This window comes from Podarcis filfolensis, assembly GCF_964270895.1.
Source record: "Podarcis filfolensis genome assembly, chromosome: 3".
Taxonomy (NCBI): Eukaryota; Metazoa; Chordata; class Lepidosauria; order Squamata; family Lacertidae; genus Podarcis; species Podarcis filfolensis.
Genome location: NC_139606.1, coordinates 78,695,493 through 78,715,058, shown reverse-complemented (window position 1 = coordinate 78,715,058; position 19,566 = coordinate 78,695,493). Strand labels below are relative to the sequence as shown.

Here is a 19,566-nt window from a genome sequence, read left to right as displayed (position 1 = left end):
CTAATAACAACTAACCTATTAATACTATATAACACAAACTGCACATTCAATAAATAAACAATTAGGCTGCAATCCTAAAGGAAGAGAGAGCTGAATAGTAGATAGACCACATCATCCAGTGATAAACTGTGAGGGAAGAGTGGCGCTCTTGTGCTCCTCCACAAGAATTAAAAATATTCTTCCATCTAGTAATCTGAGGGTTGCCAGGGATAGTATCCTGGGTAAACAGGAACATTTTCAAAATCATCTTGAAAGTTAATAATGATGGAGACAGACACACCTCACCAGGGAAGGCACTCCAAAAATGGGGAACCACCACTGAAAAGGCCCTGTCACAGCTCAACACCAATTGGGTAGATCTCAGTGTCAAGAGCACCAACATCTCCTCATAGAATGGAGTTTGTGGCTTTCTCTTTTTGTGTTTCTGGAATGAAAAATTGACAGATATAAAACTGCTGTAGTGACAGGGCAAGCTCACTTTGTGGAGGTTTAAATAATCACATAGCACAGAGGAGAAAGGAGGTTCAGCCAGGAGATCTCATTTTGCAGAGTGCATGGAGTTTGCCCTCCGCTCAGACATTTGCTGTACCGTGACAAAAATATCTTGAACTACATCTCTAAAAATAGAGGAACTTCAGAAGATTCTGTTAACAAAAGCTACAGAAAGAACATTCTCAGATTCTCTCGACTGCCCTGTTGAGAGTAACATTATAAAATTCAGAAGGGTCAAAATAAGCTAAGCTAAGGTCTCAGAATGAGAAGAAAATTCCATATCAGTCTGTTGAAGCACAAAACAACAAAGCTTTCAGGCATCTTCAAGACTAAAAATATATTCTGGCATGTGCTATTGTATGCCAGTGTCCACTTCTTCAGATGCATGAAGTCTTGTATAAGGGACTAAGCAGGGCTGCAGTTGGACATGGGGTTTATTGAATAAGTTTTCCTAGTTATAATGCTAGCACTTCTGTACTGACTTCCAACACTGCTTTTTACACTGCAGTAAAAAGCATGAAATTATAATGGAAAACCCCCATGATTTTTTGAGTTAACAAACTGATTTCCCCCCCTGAAAATAATATGGGGATGGAAATATAATGCTAAGTGTCCAGTATATTCCACTAGATATCCAGGAGTGGCCTTTACGTCATGTGAAAGATAACAAAATGCACAGTTCTGAGTCTCAGGCAGAAGTCAGAAAATTACAAGTGCCACTGATAACCCTTTAAATATATCAGAAATATCAAACTTCCTGAAGTCTTCCAATGGTTTTTCAGAGTAAGTCCTGTACACACTTACATGGGAGTCAGACCTATTGAACTCAGTGGGTCTTACTGCTGTGTAGGCATGTGTCAGATTGCATTGTTAGGCACTTTTTGAGTTTCATCTCACTTCAACTGCTGACGGAGAAAGGTGCCATTTAAATGTATTTAATAAAACCTGAACAGTTATTCAATGTGTTTCAAACCTTAATCGGGAAACAAACTGTTATTAAGAAGATGCTTTGATACAGTATTCTAGATTTCTCTGGGGAACAACCAAATAGCCTTGAAATGTGTCATGTAATCAGTAAGGATTTATTATTATTTGCGCCTTGGGGCTTGTCACTTTTGTTTTCTCAAATCATCCCTCAGCCACAAACTCACAAGATGGTATTAAACAAGCTAGTATCCTCTCAGCCTCTTTTCCCCACCTGCCATCTGGGGATAAAAATACAGGTCTACCTTACAGAGCTGTTGTAAGCATAGTACCTTGGGTTACAGATGCTTCAGGTTACAGAGCCTTCAAGTTACAGACTCTGCTAACCTAGAAATAGTACCTCAGATTAAGAACTTTGCTTCAGGATGAGAACAGAAATCGTGCAGCGGTGGCAGCAGGAGGCCCCATTAGCTAAAGTGGTATCTCAGGTTAAGAACGGACCTCCAGAACGAATTAAGTTCTTAACCCAAGGTACCACCGTACACAGATCAGTTTGCAATGTCAAAAAACAGCAATAACACCATATTATTAAAAGGAATTTTGTGCTTGGGGGTTAGCCTAGCAAGGCTTTAAAGAAATTGTCTTCCAGGTAATTACATTTAGGGACACATGATTAAGGTGAAATGTTGGGATGTTGTTTCGACCATAATAGTTCAAGTTTACAGTATATTCTTGTAACTTATGATATTGTGAGCTGACAAAAATGCTAGCTAGTGTTGCTTGGATGAGTTGGCACCACTGTCTTTGTCGTTTGATGTTATTGCCAAATAATCACTGCATCATTATAATGGATGGTGAAGGACAAGTTGTCCTGAAGGCATTTTGATTACTACCATAGTTAATAATAAACATTTAACAATGGGAGGGGACCTTAGCTCAGTGGTATAGCACATGCTTTGAATGAAGAAGGTCTTAGGTACAAGCTTTGACATCTCCTGGAAAGTCTGGGCGAGTGTCCTATCTGAAACCTTTGAGAGCCAGTCAGTCAGTCTGTGTAGATACAATACTGACCTGGATAGACCAACTGTCTAAATCAGGATAAAGTAGCTTCCTACATTCCTAACAGTGATAGCAACCTTCTTATAGCAACAGTAATAGGTTAATATATGGCCCCAAATGGTTATGGTTGTATGGGGATATTGACAAACAGCTGAGGGAAACTAGTGCAAGAAGTGACTAGGGTGACACTACAGTGCAAATATAACCTCAGCCATCAGAGATGCTCATATATTTTTTTAGAATTTGTTCTCGAGGATCATAGTGCTTGATGTCAGAAAGGCAGCATGTTCTTACAGTTTAGGGCCATCAGGTTTATAGTGACAAGGTTTGCTCTTTTAGGTGGCACTTTCGAAATCCGGCATAACAAATTTCAGATGATAGATAGTCTTGGCTAGTGCATTCACACAAATGAATATGAGACCAAAACAAGGTTTTGCTACAAACTAACATCTGTTCATCAGAGGTAACACTGCAACAATCCTAGTGGCTCCAACCAACTTCCCAGATTTTTAGATTCTTAGATTTCCAGGTCAGGTCAGTTGCAGGTTTCATTAGTCTTACTCTAAGGTTATGTCAGCAACAGTCTGATGTTAAATAGAGATCCACATAGAACAGTTCACACATTAATGAGAACATGAATAACAATTATTGCAACTTATTTAATCTGGTTCTTATTTAACCTAATGATATAAATGGGTAACTGTGGCAAATGTAATATTCTAATTGTAGGTGTGTGGGAGCAGGAAATGTAGAATGGGACACCAGCTTGTACAGAAAGTCTGATTAGCTGTCAAACTATAATAACATGGATAGATGGATGACATGTTCTTCTTTCACAGAAAAGTCTTGCAAGTATGAAATCATCTTGGCTAACCTTGCTTCTTTGTTCATGTTAATGTTTGCATGTAAACAGGCTGATAAAACAGGCTGCTTTCCAGATAGTGAGTAAACAAGGAAACTGGCTCAAGTTCATTTTATGTAGCATGAAAATTGGCTAATTTAAGCAAATTTGCTATGCAAATACTTAAACTTTATCCGTTGTCCCACTGACCTCTTGCAGAGCGTTGCAGTGTTTCAGAGACAGGAAAACAACAACAGGTGCTTTGTTTAATAAGTATGTCAACCATGTTGTTAGTGAAGAGCCCCATTTAGGGGACTTGAAGCTGAGGAGACTTATTGTACTTTAGCTGTTAAGGTACTCTTGTACCTTGAAACAGAAAGGCCACCCCACACATTGAAACAGACTTATGGATGCAAATTGTTTGCACTAGGCTGCAAGTCTTAGTCAGCTAAGCACAATGGAGCTGGAGCACAACAGGATAGATACTGAAGGAGAAGCTCAGGTTGTAGCCTAGTAGACAATGGGAGAGTTTGCACAAAATGTTAAATTATGTTTTGGTGTTACAAGGATGAGTCACAGTTTACATGCTGCCTCCCTCTACACCTCCTGCATTGTGGTCCCAAGGAGGAGACTGGAAGCTTCCACTTCCATGTTAGATTAGAGGTTGGATGGTTAAACTTAACCGGCTTGTGGACACAAGCCAATATCTTATCCTACTGTTTTACGTCGACTTGTTTCAGTAACCTGTAGTTAAAGTTAACCACCGTTTGTTGGGTTCAAAAGAGATGGCAAGTTGTGTGTAATCAAAAATGGAAATGAAAGCTTCTGAACTTCTCATCTTGGCCATGTCAGGGGGGGAGGGGGAGCATGCAAGTCCGAGGCTTACCTAGGCTTGTGTTCTTGTATTGCTAAACTGTGACTAACAGTCACAAGCAGCTGTTACTGTTTTATGGGGGAGGTTATTGATGTGCAAATTGCAGAGTGTTACTGATGCTTTTTAGAGAAAAGGATTAGTTCAGCTTCTGCGTGGAATATAACTTGGGAAGAAAGGAGATGATGTGAAAACATGGCTCTGTTGTGACACCGTTAATGAAGGCTAATCGAATAGCCCCTGTAACTGAGCCTGCTGCTGTGCTTCCCAGTCTCCCCCTTTTATGAGTTTCTTGCAACTGAGCTGTGAAAATTTGCACTCAGTTAACACACAAGAGCTGAACCGCCTCCAGGGAACAAAGGAGCTTCTTCACTTATTTTTAAAATAGTAACCATATAAATACTTGGAACTGTTTAAAGTGGCTTAACATTAGATTGGGTAGTGGTGGGGAAACAGACTAGTTACTTCACTTCACGTTCAGCCAAATAAAATCATATTGTTCTTTTGTAGAGGCAACAGAAGTTTCATACCTGTTCTTAAGAAATTATTGTTCCTCCTTTAGTGTTCTCAGCAGCGACAGAGAGGTGATCAAATCAAGCAAGGCTGCTTTTCAGAACAATCCTTGCAGGAGGAGTTGAGCTTACTGTAAAACAAGTTCAGTTCAAGTACACTTGAGAAGAGTCAGATGATGCTTGTGGAAAAATATTGCTCTCTTTCTAGTATATAGAGGAGGGCAGCCACCATTTACATTGCTACAAATCTCAGGGTAAGTGTTAGGGTCTAACCACAGGTGCCATTAAGGGGGTTGTTATGAAGTGTACAGTGTGCGTGGAAGTCTGCAGTTGCAGGCCAAGGCTTTGGGCTGCCTCTGTCTCCACCAACTAGATTAAATGAGGACACAGCACACTTGTCCTGATCCCCTGGCATACTACTTGGCAGACATTGTGCCAAGACGAAGTTCCACGCCCAGAAGCCAATTAACACAACAAAGTTCCATTTCCCAAAAGCCAATCCACACCACAAAGTTCCAAGTCCAGAAGCCAATCCATTCAGGCCAAGTCCAAAGATCAGGAAACACAGTCTGGGGTCAGTTCAAGTAAGCCAAGACAGTAGTTCAGCAGTCAGTCTCGCAGTAGAAACCCATGAAGGTCCAAGGAGAATCCCAGGCGAGGTTCCTCAGCACGGGCAGTTGAGCAGACACAGTACCTCAGCTCTGCTGCTTTCTACTCCTTCCCCACCTGGCCAGCTAGTGAACTAGGCTGCAGGTCCTGGCCTGCCTCTGCTTCCTGGAGTGCCCCGTCCGCTGTTCCCTACGCCTTAGGACCTGCCGTGTTCATAGGGATGGAGATCTCTCTGGCTCTGGTGACAGGTCCCGCTGCTCAGCTTCCGGTGGACCAGCCCCTGCCCCCTCATCATCCAACTCCCAGCTGCACCCCTCACCAGGATCCCCTTCCTCCTCCCTGAAATCCTGCCAGTTCATGACAACACTTGACCAGGACCGATAAGGAAAACCAAGTAGGAGTTCTAGGTGTAGGTTGTTTAAATGCACCAGCAGCAGACCTGAGAGAAGCCTGTCAGCTTCATCATTCCTGCCCCCAAAGCCAGCCCTGCATCCAAGCCTGCCTGCCATTGGCCAATCCAGCACCTGATAGGTGGAGAGGGGATTATGCCCCCCCACCATGTCGGGTCCTGTGGGAGCAGCTGCTGGTGAACAGACTTCTCACATGCCACTGGCTCTAGGTGCACGTGGATTAATGTGGTCAAGGAAAATAAAATAAATTTCAAATAATTCTATTGCATTCAAAGGGAATTAGCAGACTTATTAAAAATAGGTCTCCAAGGAATTAATCGGCACATGTTTGTATAAACAACACACTAACAACATAGCCTAGTTTTAGAAGAATTCGCAAAAAGTTAATAATCATCATACAAGCTATCCGTTCTAAGAACATGTGCTAATACACATAGTACAGCTAGAGTGCAGTGAAATCGATCAGGGAAAAAGGAAATTTGCTGAGACTAGGCAGTGGTGGCTGGCACCCACTGGGATTTAAGCCAACAGTAGGGAGACCTGGTAGAAGTTCGTGGGGGCAACACAGGCAAGGAAGTCCGTATAATGTATGATGGGGGTAGATTATATTGGTGTAACTCACCCCACCCCAAAGTCTTCTTAGTAGCTGGGCTACAGCTGCCTGAGCTGGCCTCAGCCTGGCAGAGGGAAATTAAGCCTTTAAAATATAGTTTGGCTTACACCATCCCTTTTTGCCTGTGTAATTTCTGCTGGGTTGCTAGGTCATTTGACTGGGCTGAACGGAGTTTGGAATAGCACTGATTCTTCTGCTGCCCCCCCCCCCCCTTTTCAGGACTTACCCTGGCCTGAGCTCATAAGTTGGCTGAGCTGGGATGGAGGACTTACACTGACATATCTCTGACTGATCCAGGAGGAGGGACATATTTTGTTTCTGTGAAGGTGCCTGAAACACTTATAAAAGCCCCGTTGAATTCCAAGGCGGAATTCTTTTTGGCTTTTCAAATGCTCCAAGTGAAAAGTATATTTATATTCTATACACAGCATTAGGATCCTCACATATATACAATTTATGATTCTATGATCACATTTTGTAAAAATAGATGTATTTGTGGTATGCCAATTTCCTTGACTGCTAGGTAACTCTTGATTTGCAATGACATAAATTAAAGCGGATCATTTTATTATTGACATTTAACTGTAATGAAAGGGTGTACTGATGATGCAAGAATAAATATTTTCTCTGCATGAGGGATAACTGTAAGACCTATATAATTTAGGAATCTTGTCTTGCTAGATAATTTTCATAATCAATTTAGTTCTATGTAGATGCACATTAATGTTGTAAAATACAGTATAAGCTTAGTGGAATAGTTTGGTGGAACAGATTTGCTGATCACAATCATCTATAATAGCAACACCAAGAAGAATGAACCTTGTTTTTCCCATGATGTCTGTATTTTTAAAAAAGTCAAGTGAAATTGTGACTAAAAACATGCCTCATATATAGGCAACTGCCATACAATATACTGTTAAATCCACATATAACCAGACATGCATAACGCTGATGAGTTTTTAAACTGTCTTAGTTTATCACTGATTTTAATTTTTTTTAATGTTTTAAATAGTTGTTTTAAGTTTTTTTAGCAATTGTGAATTGTTTTATTATTTTTGTAAACTGCTTTTACAAACTAAGCAGTGCATAAATTTTATGAAACAACAGTAATAAAATATGAAACACATAAGATACTGTAATGCACTTTGTGAAGTCGGCATTGTACCTCTGGTTAAAGCTGAAAATCAGAAATCTTGAATTCCTGATGTTAAGCTGTAGTACCAGAACGTGAATTTCTTTAGCTCTTCTGAAGTCACTATGATTAAACTGCTTTAAATACATGAACAGCAGATTAACTGAACTGTGTACTTTAATTTGACTTGCGTGCTGAGGTCCCCCAAAACACCCCTACCCCAATAACTCACACATCACTCATAAATTTTTGTTTAAGGTTTTTGGCATAGTTTTGGCCACAACTTTATTAAACATACAAATTGTGAGTGGTTGCTTAGGCATTGGTTATGACTATCTGTCCCCCCCGCCTTGGGGGACAGCACTGACTCCCGGATTCCAGCGAAAGCCAGTGTGGAGGAACAAGATCAGGGATAACTGGAGCTGCGACACAGACCCTCAGCTTCTCCCCGCATGCTCCCAGGAGCTTACGCGGCCCGCACCCGATTCCAGGGGTTTGGACGAGAGGATGGTAAGCCCCTGAATTCCTTTAACAGAATTCCCATGCAGCAGCAGCATTGGAGGGGCAGGCACAGCCAATCCATACCCCTCCACCAACCAATTTAAACCAATGCCGAACCGCCAACCTTACAAGTTGTGACGATTTGCTACGCAGTAGGCAAAAACCAAATGGCACACACTAATCAGCCAAATGGAAAAATTCCTACCAGGCCCCCGCACCAAGGCGGACGACCCCATGATAGGCATAGCAAGGTCAAAGCACAAGCCCAAAAGGGAGGGCGGGCGGGTGATCCGGTTCCCACATTGAAAGAGAAAGCAGCTTGCTGTGAACCTTGTTTAAATAACCTGTTCCCACCCCCAAATTGGCAACATCAATTTTATCCCAGCAACTCAAACAGCCAATCCTTGCCAGGCCCCTCTATCTTATACTGCCTGGCAACTATGGGGTGTCTTGCTAGGCCCCATCCGCAACACGTGCTCTCCTTTAGTGAGAACACGCTTTGCCAACAGCTTTGACCAAAATATTCTCTACTTAGGTTCATATCTGAAATGTTCTGATCTGAGTATCTACTTTGTGGAAAAAGTGGCCCCTCAAGCTGACTTAGTAATTTTCTAACATGTACCTTCCCGCCATCTTTCCATTGTGTAATACATCGTATGAAAAGTACAACAGAAACTTGATTCTGTGGCCACCACAGAAATGACAAGCCCAAAAATACTCCGCATAAAGGAGATGTCTCGTGTGTGTGTGCATTATGCCTTTAAGGGGAAGGTGGTGTCACCTCTGCTGTGAAGTGGGTGGACAAGTTTGTGGCGACTTAATAACCATCTTTGGTATTGCCTGTATTCCTTATTCACAACACAGGGTTATGCAACTGAAGTTCTAATTGGAATTTGCAATTAGAAGACAATTTTTGAGCTTTTTTGCTTAGCCAAAGTTTTGCTGTACATTTAGTTCATGAACTAAATCCCCCCCCCCCAATTATATAACTTGCTAATGTATGTGCAGGAGCTCAGAAACATTGCATGGAGGGGGTACCAAATGGAGCAATGACTGAGTAAACTTCAGGACACATGCAAAATTTGCTCTCTCTACACCACCCACCCTATACATTTAAAGTGCATGGCTTCTCCCAAGGAATCATGGCAACAGGAGCTTGCCCTTCAAAGAGCTACAATTCCTTAGCAAACTACAGTTTCCAGGATTCTTTGGGAGAAGCTGTGTGTTTAAAATGTACGGCGTAGATGGGACATAAGAGTACAAGAAACACATAGCAAACCTCAGAGGTAAAGACAATGCACAACAGGAAAATCCATGAGCAAAGTTCACTAGCTAGATAGGAACATAATTGAGATTTTTGGATTTTAAGCTGTTTTTACATGCTTGTAACAAACAAATAAATAAATCAGAAATGTGGAATAAAATGCTGCATTGCTTTTTTCTGGGATGCAGAACAAACTAATGGTGGACGGTTTTTGTAGGCAAAGGCAAATCTGTCAATTTAAGTTTTTCTCTTTCTCATTTTTCCAGTCTTAAATTCAGTTCCCCATTTCCACACCAGTTTCCAATTTTTTTAGTTTTTTTATTTAAACAATTTCCAAATTATTGGAAACAATGAGAGGGAATGCTAAGGGATTAAACTATGCAAGCTCTCCTTGATGAGAAAGATCTGATGCACCTGACAGTCCCAAGGATGCTCTCCTGGAAGCCATAGCTTTGCAGAGCCTATTTTATTCTATGTACATACAGTACTTGAGCATAATACCTGGAAAATATAGGGAAACCCAATGCGAGCTGCTATCAAATCTACTGCCAGAATGTAGGACCTGTGCACAACAACAACAACAACAACAATTACTTATACCCTGCCCATCTGGCCGAGCCTCCCCAGCCACTCTGGGCAGTTCCCCACAGAATATTAAAAACACGGTAGACTGTGAAATTCCAAATGAAATAAGCAGGCATCGAATAATTAAAGTGAAAGCCCACGTCAACATGCGTGCAATAAGGTCAGTGTGGTACGAGGGCCTCACTGTGACCACAGTGTCCGTGATAAATATTTCTTTGACAATGGGAAACAGACTATGTCCAGTTCTTCATTTTTCATTTTGTATTCCATGGAGCTTACTCCAAGGAAAGCGCAGATTGTTGCAGATTTAGGCAGCTTAATAAAAATGGGCACTCTTGGGGAAGCAAACTTTTCTTTTCTAGAATGTCATACACGTTTAAAATATGGCAGCTGCATTTTAATTATTTTTCACATTTTTTTTTCTAGGTTCCGACATCGTTCAGTGGTTAACAAAGAATTTGTCTATAGAAGACCCAGGTAAATACATTGTTTTTGTTTATTGAACGCTATCCCCTTTGTACTTTTGGAAAGCTGTCTAAGTTTCCTGTTGTTCCCATAATAATCATAACACCATGGAAGATGGTTTCAGAGAGTTAGAGGATTCCAAAAACTGTGACCACAGTAGGTTTTTAAGAAGTGGCACTCAGTTCTTGGAAACCTCTGTAGGAGTCATTACCTTGAAATATTGAGTCACATGATAGTTTTCCACAGGATTATCAGACCATTTTTGCAGGTTCCATGGATGGTTGGAAGGGGTTTATGAAAACTTTGCACCCCTGTGAATTGAACTGACTTTTAGGCTCCCTCCCCTTCAGTGTTTGCAAGTGTGGTTTTTACACACAAGGATGTGGACTTCTCACATGCAGTCCCAATCATGTATTTAGGATCTTTGAACACCAAGCACTGAGTGTTCCCATAAACAAGCATCTGCAGTCTTAACAGAATCATGAGATAGTCCAGGTAAATCCTTTAAGCAAGTTTATTACATCAAAACCATAATTAGAATATATTTTAAAAATGTGTTCCTTGGCACAAACTTTCACAAGCAACTTGAGAAAAGCAGGGTTTTAGTGAGTTAATCATTCACGCTAACAGAGTACATAGAAATAAAATAAAATATAGACTGACAAATGCAGAGTGATGACACATTTTATTGATGCATATACAAATTACTCCACCTTTAAAAATACCTTAACAGAAAAAGAAATCTATTTTATCTCACCACAAGTAGTTTCAATGCAACTGGTCTTGGCTTAAGTAACTTTATATAAGTATTCTCTTGGGGGCAAGAAAAACACTTGAGAATATAGAAACTGAACAAGGCAAGGAGAATTTTATATAGCAATACTACAAAAAGGAAAATGTTGCAAATCTCAGTGAGGTGAAGAGAAAAAAGAATGAGCTTGAATATCTGAATCGTCATATCTAACAATATTGGGCTGGTCCCAAAGGTTGCCTTTTATGAATGGTAGTAGCCTCCATTAATGAAAGAAACTTTCACAAATGGAAGGAATCTTGTGAGTGGAAGACTCTCTCCGTAGGTTGACTCAATTTTTTTGCTCATATTTTGTCTGTTGTTTGACAGGAAGCCTAAATTCATTTATTCAACAATAAGTAATGAACAACGGGTCAGTGCATTTGGCTGCTAACCAGAAGGTTGGTGGTTCCAGCCCACCTAGGATTCCTACATTGCAGGGGATTGGATTAGATGACCAACACTACAATTCTATGATTCTACCTTTGGCTCATTTGATGCAGATGAATGGCATAAAAGTGGTCTTCTCAGGGGGACAAGTAGTGCTGGGGGGCAGACATCTTTTTAACGCATCTGTTTGTTTGTTCCATTTATGAATCATGCCATATAAAACATCTTGAAGTGATTTATCAAAGAAAACATCAGTGAAACATAGATAAAGCAATTATGCATATAAAAATAATTTTTACTAACAGTGCCACTGGAAACAATGCCATCCTATGACTTAGTCCTGTTTCCATGGGGCCATTCTGATACCAATGAGGACAGCTGCTGGTCGGCTGCTTATTGTGGTTCCAGCACCATGTGGTGGCAAAACATTTTTTTGAGTAAAAGAGAGAGACTGTGAAAGCTTCTGCTGCCATGTGGAACATGGTAAGCCCGTGCCCTTGAAAAACCTTAGAGTTTCCCCCAACTTACTACAAAAGTCTCCAATTCCCCCTGCCAGCTAATGGCCCTGTGGAAGTGGACAGGCAAAGTTTCAGACCATCAGAAATTATAATATAAATGGAACAAATGGTTTTGCAGTACCTTAAGGACTAAGCATTCTAAACGACTACAATTGTCTACCATGGCTTAGTCCTAAATGCTCCTGCAGCAGAGTAGTGTCCCCATTTTCACCTTTGAAATGGTTGAGAAAATGTGTGCAGCTTGGTTTAGAACTTTTGTTAGCTTCTGTAATCCCACATAATCTCTGGTAAGCACAGGTATAAATCCTTCCCGCTTTATTTCATTTTTGTCGTGAGAGTGATTTGCAGAAGTGCGCATATAATGTAGGAAGCTGAAGTTATTTGTTACATGTGAGCTCTTGCTATTCTTAGGACTGCCTACCTGTGACTCCCTGTGCAATTGGACATCCATTTTCCCTCAGATTAAAGTAAATGGGAAATCCGCTTGGAATTTAGCAAAGGGAATGCAAAACGTGAATGCTATTTGCCACTGCTCTCTTTTGCTGCGATGACCTCCTCCTCCTCAACCAGCAGAGCTGGTTCTGAGTATAGAAAAGCCTTCAGCTGGGAATTCACTAGTGGGTGGCAATGAGAAATGACTTTGCTGTTACAGGATCTGAGCGTACATTGGATGCCACGGTTGCGCTTATAAAGCCAGCTGTGCTGTGAACATGGACCAGGTCCTAATGGCACCAGTACAGAGTTTATTTCAAGATGGCACATGTTCCTAAATGGGAAGCATTGCCTGGGTGTGGACAAGTTAAAACACTGCTTTTCTATCACTCATTCCTACCCCTTCCATAATCCTGCCTCATTTTCCCCCTCCTTTGCCACTCTAGTCATTGCCCAAAATGAAATTCTTTTTGCAGATGCCCTTGTAGAGAAAACTCCTTTCAGGACAGTTTCTTAGAATATTATTATTTATTAAATTCATATACTGCCTGTTATGTACTGAGCGCGACTCTGAGTATATTTCACTGCCCTTTATTTGAAGATCACAAATAAACAGAAAACCTGTTTACTGAGTGTTCATTATGATTTGTTCGCAGGGAGATTACATGATGTTGTGTCAAGCAAGTGTTATCCCGCACTTCCTACCACGTTTTCTTATCACTTTTCTTAAAGCAAAAAGTCAAAGGGTGTGTGTGTTGTTGTGGCGCAGCAGTGCCAAAGCAACTGTGACTTCACAACCTGAATATGCTGGTATGTGATGGAATCCTACCCAATAATAGCACCTAGAGAAGCACCCATAGTTTCTATCTTGCACATGTGTCCTGCTCATGCTTGGTTCCAGCTTGGGCATGGCTTTGGAGTCAATATTGTATACCTAGGTGGTACTTCAGAACAGGGCATATAGTGCTGCTGGTTTTTGGAATTCCCTTCTCGTTGGAAGCACAGTTATCCCACACTAACGACAACAGAAGGTGTATTCGTTCACTCAGCCTTTGGGGACGTAACTGTTATAAAACTGCAGCAGTTTTGAATCTGTATTTGTATATGTCGATGATTTCTGTGACATAGATGTTTTAATTTTTGTATGTGTTTTATTTTTGTTTTGGCTTCCATGAGAGGTAGGGCAATGTGAAAATACTACTATTACTACTGTTTCTTCTACTATTACTATTGCTACTACTGCTATTGCTGCTGCTGCTACTACTATTACTACTACTACCAATGATAATGTATAATGCCTAGGGTAGGAAAACTGAGGCCCGGGGGCCGGATCTGGCCCAATCACCTTCTGAATCCAGCCCACGGACAGTCTGGGAATCAGCGTGTTTTTACATGAGTAGAATGTGTCCTTTTATTTAAAATGCATCTCTGGGTTATTTGTGGGGCATAGAAATTTGTTCATTTTTCCTCCCCAAAATATAGTCCAGCACTCCACAAGGTCTGAGGGACAGTGGACGGGCCCCTGCTGAAAAAGTTTGCTGACCCCTGGTGTAATGTGATTGAAGCTGGTTTTGGGCCAGAAAACTGGGTTCAAATGCTACCAGCAAAGTAAACCCATTTTGTTGGCCTTGTATTAATTGTCTGACTTTTCCATCTGTAAGCAGTTGCAAATGACTGTTGGGAAAGTGAACACAATAAATATTGCAAAACACTGTATAAAGTAAGTGGTACATAGATATAGCTATGGCAGGGAAGTTTTAAAATGCAACACAAACATTATCTGGCCATATTTATTCTATTGCCTTTTTAGCCTGTGCAAAAATGTTTCCTCAAATCCTTTGCAGAGGCATCTAGCAATTGAGCAGCAAGGACCTTTTCAATGCCCAGGCTATATACTGCTTCACAGCTTTCTGCCGAGAATGGAGAGATCTCATCTTCACACTGCTGTGATTCAGTGGCATTGTGTTAATGTATTAGCAGCCATGAATACCTCTTAGTATTCATACAGCTTGCATTTGTTTTATTTAACCTAAAATGATGGTGTTCCTCCTTTCGTTTAGGAAGTATTTGCAATAGAAGACTTTTATTATTATTTCTTAAGGAGCATGGAAGTTCAAACCAGATTTTTCACTCTAGTGTCTTACTTGGTTCCACAAGGCCTGGATATGTTTGATGCACCACCCGCTTTCCTAGATTGAGAATGGCTAAACTATATCACCATTGAAGAAGTGCCAAAACCACTCCCACTTGGTGCATGTTGTGCTATCCTGTCATAGATAATCCAGAACCAAGTTTCTTGTTAACACACTTTGAGGTATTGCAGAGTTGTGGCTTTATTAGTGTGAACCAAAGCCAAGTTCCTAAGCGCTAATGGCCATTAGTTCCCCCACAAGATTTTATAGAAGAACTAAAGTGCTCAGGTTTGTTCTGATAACTAGGATTAACTTGAATGCTTGCACAGAGATTGCGGTTCCATATCGTGCCAATAATTCCAATAAAATTTGTCGGCCTTTTCCCGTTCCCACCATAAACTGTTGTGGAGCCATCAAAGAACATAGATGGCTGAATTTCAACAATTCATAAGCTGGAGTTTGCTTCCAAGTCTTTGAAGTAAACTTTAGTCAGACTTTATTAGATTTTTCCTGGAGTGAAGTGTTAGAAATTTTAAAATGAAAGCCTGTTCTGGTGCCGGCCTACCATGGGGTTCCAAAGGACATACGTCATTACCGGCGATTTCCTCACTCTGATTTTTTCTGTCCCTGTGTAGGCCTCAACTGCACAACACTACAAAAATTAAATGCTTTCTGTCTTCCAAGTTACCAATATTATGGCATCTTTGTAGAAGTGTTGTTGTAATGAAGGCTATCTTTGTGTATCTTTTTTGTCTTAAAGGAGCTCATGGTGGAAAACATGATGTTATTTCATATTTTCTTCACTACACTTTTGCGCGAAGTGTTTTGAATACGGGTTTTCCCCTTGCAAAAATACTAGCCTATATATTGGCTTCCAGCCACCAGTACATAGCAGTCAATGGAATCCAAACACACAAAAAAAGGAAGGGAGCACTTGATGGGGGTGCCATGCGTGATCAGTCTACCCTTGGTCTCAGATATTGATGCATGTGTTGGCCACACCCACCTCCAGTGCATGTACAATCCATGTCAGCCAGAAGGAGGCACTGTGTGAGTAGGATCCAAATTTAGCATCGTTCTCTAACCAAACATTGTTTACAAAAATGCATATATTAGGGGGAAATGTGTATAAAAATGAATATATTAGCAAAAAGAACATACAAAATGGCATTATATTAAGAGAAGCTACTGCAAAAAAGAAGTATACGTTGGTCATAGTAGCATAGAATTGTAGAGTTGGGACACCAAGGTTCATCTAGTCCAACTGCCTGCAATGCAGGAATCTCAACTAAAGCATCCATGACAGATGGCCATCCAACCTCTGCTTAAAAACCTCCAAGCAAGGAGAGTCAACCACCTCCCAAGGGAGACTATTCCAAAATGGCAGACAAGAATGTGGCTATTAGAAGAAATTCACTGAAGAATTTTCACCTGTTTTTTTAAAATAAATAAATTGCAAATTGCTGCAGAAACATGGAGAAAAGAATTCAAGATGGGGGAAATGAGAAACTGAGAGAACTGAAATAGACAGATCCTTCCATCCCTATGCATGAAAGCCGCATCACATGTTCATGTTGTTGTTATTTAGTAGTATAGTCGTGTCCGACTCTTCGTGACCCCATGGACCAGAGCATGCCAGGCACTCCTGTCTTCCACTGCCTCTCGCAGTTTGGTCGAACTCATGTTGGTAGCTTCAAGAACACTGTCCAACCATCTCACCCTCTCTCGTCCCCTTCTCCTTGTGCCCTCAATCTTTCCCAACATCAGGGGCTTTTCCAGGGATCACTGCCTTGTTGTGGTGAAGGGGCTTGAATAACTCAGAGAAGCTATGAGCTATGCCGTGCAGGGCCACCCAAGATGGACAGGTCATAGTGGAGAATTTTGTCTAAATGTGATCCACCTGGAGCAGGAACTGGCAAGCCACTCCAGTATCCCTGCCAAGAAAACTCCATGGACAAAGATATGTTCATACTGAATGCCTAAAGATGTGCTTCCTAAGGCAGTGATGGAATAACCAATTCCTAAGGTTCCAGCAGCTGTTTTTACATATTTACCATGTATGCACAGACTTCTGAGATACTGGTGGATGAATGCCATGACCCTTTTATCTGCTGGTACCAGAAGCATCAGCTGTGACATCAACTGCACGGATTGTGGTATTCATCATTTTAAAAATATCATCCCATTAAACTTTCAGTTCTAATTATATGCTAATACTAGTTTTAAAAAAATGTTCTTATGTCAGCTTGTGACAGAACTGGAGCAATGACTGAGAGATTCAAGCCTAGGGAGTCTTTGAAAAATATACTATTTTAAGACAGCAATATTCTGGTTCTAAATATCATGGACGATTGCACACTGGCTAGATTTTTTAAAATTAGATAACTTTAAAGTAACTGTCAACTTTTAACTAAATTTCAAGGAAGATTTCTAGCTCACCTTGAGAAACCCCCTTCCTCAAAGCAAGGCAGAGAGGAGGAAGCCTCTACATTAGCAATAGAAACATTGTCTTGTGTGGTACCATGGGTTGTTGCCAACAAAGTTTCCCTGTAAATGCAAGAGCAAAACCCCTAGAGCAAATTAGAGGGGGCCATGGGAGAAGAAGTTCTGTCATGCAGATGGAAATCCTTGTGCTAACAGGATGGCTTTGTGGGGTACAATTCCATGTCTTGCAGTGGCCCAGAGTTCTGCCTTTTTCCTTCTGTGTCCCACATTCCTTTTCCTCAGACTTTCCTTTCCAGTTCATATCCATGATATTCAAAATGGAACCCTGTTAGTTTCCACCCCTTCTATATTTCCTAGCTTCCTCTATCTTCTGCCTTCCTATCTAGGATTTCTAGAAGTACCACAGACCTAGAAAGTGCCTAGAAAGAGTTCAGAAACCAAGAAATCAGAAACTAATACATAGCATGTTTATATTTAGCTTATCCCTTTTAATTTTTTTTAGTTCCTATGAGCAATATGTCTGTGTGTAAATATATAAACAAAACACTTTTCTTTGTCAGTTCTATATGTTATGAGTACTATAAGTGCCCTAGTGAGTTATTAACAATTTTGCTGTAGTTATGCATTATTTAAAAGTGACCATCAATTTGTAAGAAGCATCCTCAGCTACAGGGTTAGTGGGCCAAAACTTTCCACTGAAGGAAGGAAAAGAGTCCATTGTGAAAGGGGGCAAAGCTGCCTTCGCTTTGGGGGGCAGAGGGGAACATTCACTAAATACCCCTGCAACCTCCCTTCGGCTAGTGACAACCATTGGAGTGCCATTTATCCTCATGTGGAATGATACCATGTCATGACATAGCTATGTTCTCGGCTAGCATCAGAAAATAAAAATAAGGCCTGATAAGCTGGGAGGGGCAGCAGTGAGTTTCATGGCCCCATGCCCTCTTGGTACCCCAAATGGAGGAAAGGGGCACATTGTCAATCATAATGGAGAACACTAGTTTGATAAGGCAGAAGGAACCAGGTGGCAAAAGTAAGGGTCAAGAACACTAACCTTGCTGTGCATAGGCACACTTCCCTCTGTACTCCAGGAACTCCCAGTACTCTGTTCTAGTTTTGCCTTGTAACAACCAAATTCCACATACACCCTATTAACTGAAACAACCCTCAATAAAGAGTATGTCTGCCATAAACCTGAACTAAAGTTTTGTGATAAATCCCCTAAGCCAGCCATCCTGGCTGCCAATGAAAACTCCACACACAGCTCCTATGATGTCAGTGTTTCCAGCTGTGATTCCACTCAGCTAGATTAGCTCTGTGGTGGTTTGAGGGAATAGTGAAAACAGAAACACAAGTTTGGTATTGATTTGTCTTCTACAGGCATATTTATGAGCGTTCTTCTAGAGGACCATGGCTTTTAGTAATGGATCATTCTGGTTGTTTCCTTCAAAACACTTTTCAACCCTGGCACTCTTCTTCCATTTTCTTAAATCTCTCTCTCCCCCCCACCCCCGCAATGCCTTTTATTGGCATGTTTGTCCACAGGCACATTTTCTGCAAAATCTCACAGATGAAATATGCATGATTTGCTGAGGCTGGGGTGGATTCTGGCAAGCCACTTTTGTGGCCTCATGAATAATGGTTGCCCATTGCAAGACAGAAGCGGGAACTAATAATGCACAAAGCAGATATTCCAGATGGGAAAAACCCCTATCAAAGCCAGCCATATAATACACAGCAAGTCAAACTAATAAAAGCCACATATATCTACATGTTGCATTCATACTGGAGGATATTTGTGCCATTTGATAGATGAGAAACACTGAGGAGTCACTTCCAGTAAAGTGGTTAAATACACAGGTGTGTGCAGGACAACTCAGAGTGTGTACCCAGGGTTTTAATCTGTTTATTTCACTGAAAGAAGACAGGAGGGTGGACAACAACACAAACAAATATGGACAAGGAAGAGGTAAAGCGTGTTCTCCTTCATGAAGAGCACGTTTTGCGGTGGGGGCCGCCAGTACACTCCAAAGTTGGGGGCAGGCTAATTGATCGTTGCCATTTGTTGATTGACAGCCAGAAATGCTAAAACTCCTTGCACGAGGCTAGGGCTTCCTCTTTTCGACCGTGCATCGGATTGCCCATCCCCCCCTCCCTAGAATTAGGGTTGTTCACTTTGACCTTGCTATGCCTGTCATGGGGTCGTCTGCTCTTGGGGCAGGGGCCCGGTAGGAATTTTGTCCATCTGGCTGATTGGCTGGGGCCATTTGGTTTTTGCCTACTGTGTAGCAAATCGTCACAACTTGTAAGGTTGCAGTTAGGCATTGGTTTATAGTTTGGTTGGTTGAGGGGCAGTGGTTGAGTGCCTGCCCTTGGTAGGTTGAGTGCCTGCCCCTCTAATGCTGCTGCTGCAAGGGATTCCGTTAAAGGAATTGGGGGCTAACTATTGCTTGTCCACTCTGTCAAGGGGGCTCGGGCCATAGCAATGAGCTCCTGATTGCATTTGGGGTGAGGGCAGGTTCCCTGCTCCGTCGTTACCACCAAGTGTATTCTCCTATTCTGACTTTCGCGGAATGTCAGT

At 41.4% G+C, this 19,566-nt stretch overlaps 1 protein-coding gene across 5 annotated transcripts in view; it reads left to right on the top strand.

Moving 5' to 3' along the window:
- The window catches only part of RGS7 (regulator of G protein signaling 7), a 137,884-nt gene that overhangs the window by 86,507 nt on the left and 31,811 nt on the right, over nt 1–19,566 (top strand). For all 5 annotated transcript variants that reach the window (XM_083606070.1, XM_083606073.1, XM_083606072.1 and 2 more), the window contains exon 4: nt 10,240–10,290. In XM_083606070.1, coding sequence (XP_083462196.1) covers nt 10,240–10,290 — 51 coding nt within the window. The remainder of the gene's footprint in view (nt 1–10,239; nt 10,291–19,566) is intronic.